Source organism: Sinocyclocheilus anshuiensis, unplaced genomic scaffold, assembly GCF_001515605.1.
Source record: "Sinocyclocheilus anshuiensis isolate Anshui unplaced genomic scaffold, SAMN03320099.WGS_v1.1 scaffold2200, whole genome shotgun sequence".
NCBI classification, from domain to species: domain Eukaryota; kingdom Metazoa; phylum Chordata; class Actinopteri; order Cypriniformes; family Cyprinidae; genus Sinocyclocheilus; species Sinocyclocheilus anshuiensis.
In genome coordinates this window covers 194710-197665 of record NW_015542455.1, presented here as the reverse complement: position 1 = coordinate 197665, position 2956 = coordinate 194710, and the positions used below count along the sequence as shown (strand labels likewise).

Genomic DNA, 2956 nt, shown 5'->3' with positions numbered 1-2956 from the left:
GAAGTGCTCGTGGTGGTCCTATAGTTTTGGATGTGCTGCATGCCTTGCCACATACGCCCGGCGTCAGCATTAGAGTAGAAACAGTCTCTTGGCCGCTGTAATGGCTTTTCTCAGTCCGTACTTAGCAGCTCTGTACTCTGTATCGTTGCCTGATGTAAATGCAAGAGATCGAGCACGTAGCATGTGGCGTACCGGACTGTTTATCCAGGGCTTCTGGTTGGGGAAATTCCTGACTTGTATAGTGGGTACAATGTTATCAACACAAGTGCTAATGTACCCAGTCACATACTCAGCATAATCCTGTATGCTGACAGAAGAGTCCTCCAAAGTGGCTGCAGCTTTAAACACATCCCAGTCTGTCAGAGCAAAACAGTCCTGCAGGATGCCCTCAGTTTGTAGGGTCCAAAGCTTAACCTGTTTGGTGACAGAGTTTGTTTGTTTGAGTCTTTGTCTGTAGGCCGGCAACATTAACAAAGAGATGTGGTCTGAGTATCCAAAGTGGGGGCGTGGTGCAGCCCTGTATCCGGAGGTATAATTCAAGATGGTTGGCTGAATTGGCGATGTCCAGTAATGCCTGTCTGTTGTACATTAGCAGTGCACTGCATTTGAGCACGGCAGATAAAACAGAAAACAAACAAAAAAGAAAGAAAAACCGGCATTCGAGAGCGGAGCGATCAAACACGTCTGCCTCGGGGGGCGCCATCTTGCATATAAGATATGCAAGATATACAATAATCAAGTGTCAGAATAATAATAATTAGAAATGGATGAACAACCAATTTGCATGACAACCTAAATTCAAGGTCATAATAAAATGGAGTCCGATTAAAATTTAACTTAACTTAAATTACTTTGTGCACTGAAAAGACGGAACATGCAGGAAACCTTCATCCACTATTGAATACCTTTGTCGGGCCAATTGGATGGACCTTACACAGCAATTTCAAGTTTCCCATTTCTCTGTAAAGTTCTTGAGCATGTGGTTGTTGGCCAACAGCAAAATCATTTTCCTATGAACAGATTACTAGAACCTTTTCGATCAGGGTTTAGGTCTGGACATAGTACGGAGACTGCTTTAATGAGGGTCATGAATGACCTCCTCATCTCAGGTTTTTTTTTTTTTTTGTACAATTTGTTTTTATTAGATCTTAGTGCTGCATTTGATAAAGTGTGTCATATTATTTTGCGGGTTATGGCTATAAAGTGGGATTGGACTTATATTGAACTAAGAACATTCCCAATTTGTCTATCTGGGTACTAGCAGATCTCAGACTGTGCCATTACGACAGGGTGTCCCTCAGGTGTCAGTATTGGGTCCTACTTTGTTCAGTATCTATTTGCTGCCTCTTGGGCAGATTATCCAGAAGTATGGTCTGGGTTAACATTGCAATGCTGAAAATACCCAGATTTATTTTAGCACTCAGACTGTTTTCCTTTCTGCCTTTTCAACTCTTTCTGCTTATTTGTTGGAAATAAAGGTGTGGATGAAACTTATTTTTTTAATTAAACTGAAATTTAGTTTTATATTACTACATATTACTAAAGTTACTTTTTTCATCTCCAGATTATTAGACACTTTTAGCCCCTTTCTTTCTAGGCCTGATGCAGAAAGGCTTATTCATGCTCCAAGAACTGAGTTTGGCACCTCTGGCATTTAGGATCTAGAATACATGTTGTTAGTTTTGATGTTTTGTGTCTAAATATTTTGATGTCTGTTGCTTTGTGGCATTAAACTGGGATTAACATTTATGTCTTTTTTCACCTTAGATGTGATGGCACTGAAAGAGGAGTGTGAAGTACTGAATGAAATGGAAGAGAAAGAACAGTATGATAAACACTGTGATGTCATAACTGGAGAAATATATTTTAGTTGCTCACAGACTGAAAAAACTTCCTCACGAAAAAGGGCTCAGAAGACGGGGACTAAAAATTATTTAACCTGCTTTCAGTGTAGAAAGTGTTTCAATCAACATGGAAAGCTTGAAATCCATGTGAGAATTCACACTGGGGAGAAGCCATACACATGCCCACAATGTGGAAAGAGTTTCAATCAAGATGGAAACCTAAAAGTCCACATGAGAATTCACACTGGAGAGAAGCCTTACACATGCCCTCGGTGTGGAAAGAGTTTTGATCTACTTGGAAAGCTTAAAGTTCACATGGCAATTCACACAGGAGAGAGCCCTTTTACATGCCAACAGTGTGGAAAAAGTTTCAAACAAAAAGGAAACCTTAATAACCACATTAGAATTCACACAGGAGAGAAGCCTTACACATGCCCTCTGTGTGAAAAGAGTTTCAATCAAGATGGAAACCTTAAAGCCCACATGAGAATTCATTCTGGGGAGAAGCCTTACACATGCCCTCAGTGTGGAAAGAGTTTTGATCTACATGGAAACCTTAAAGCCCACATGAGAATTCATTCTGGAGAAAACCCTTTCACCTGCCAACAGTGTGGAATACGTTTCAATCAAAAAGGAAGCCTTAACAGGCACATGAGAATTCACACTGGAGAGAAGCCATTTACCTGCCAACAGTGTGGAAAATGTTTCACCCGAAGAGGAATCCTTAATGACCACATGAGAATTCACACCTGAGAAAGGCCTTTTACCTGCCAACTGCAAGGAATAAGTTTCACTTAAAAAGTAATCCTTAACAGGCACTTGAGGATTCACACATACAACAATACATATACATACAAATGTTTTTGTTGTAGAAATGAAGAGGACAATAAAATAAAACAAATATACAATTGAAATTAACAGTGCTTTCAAATTTTCAGGAAGATCTACTTTCAGTAGTGTTCAGATAACGAAATAGCCTACAACAGAAATTGACTAAAGTAATCAAATGTAAATGTAAATCAAATGTATCACTGTATAATCTTCATTGTATAAATTGATCGATGAATGCTTACTTAGACAATACATACAAGTACTTTGGGCTTCGGGTACAT

At 39.3% G+C, this 2956-nt stretch overlaps 1 protein-coding gene across 2 annotated transcripts in view; it reads left to right on the top strand.

The window, feature by feature from the left end:
- LOC107693758 (gastrula zinc finger protein XlCGF8.2DB-like) overlaps positions 1 to 2721 on the top strand; it is a 14479-nt gene extending 11758 nt beyond the window's left edge. For both annotated transcript variants that reach the window (XM_016493271.1, XM_016493272.1), the window contains exon 2: positions 1768 to 2721. In XM_016493271.1, the coding sequence (XP_016348757.1) occupies positions 1768 to 2597 (830 nt within the window). In that variant the 3' untranslated portion in view covers positions 2598 to 2721. The remainder of the gene's footprint in view (positions 1 to 1767) is intronic.
- Positions 2722 to 2956: the final 235 nt, after the last annotated feature.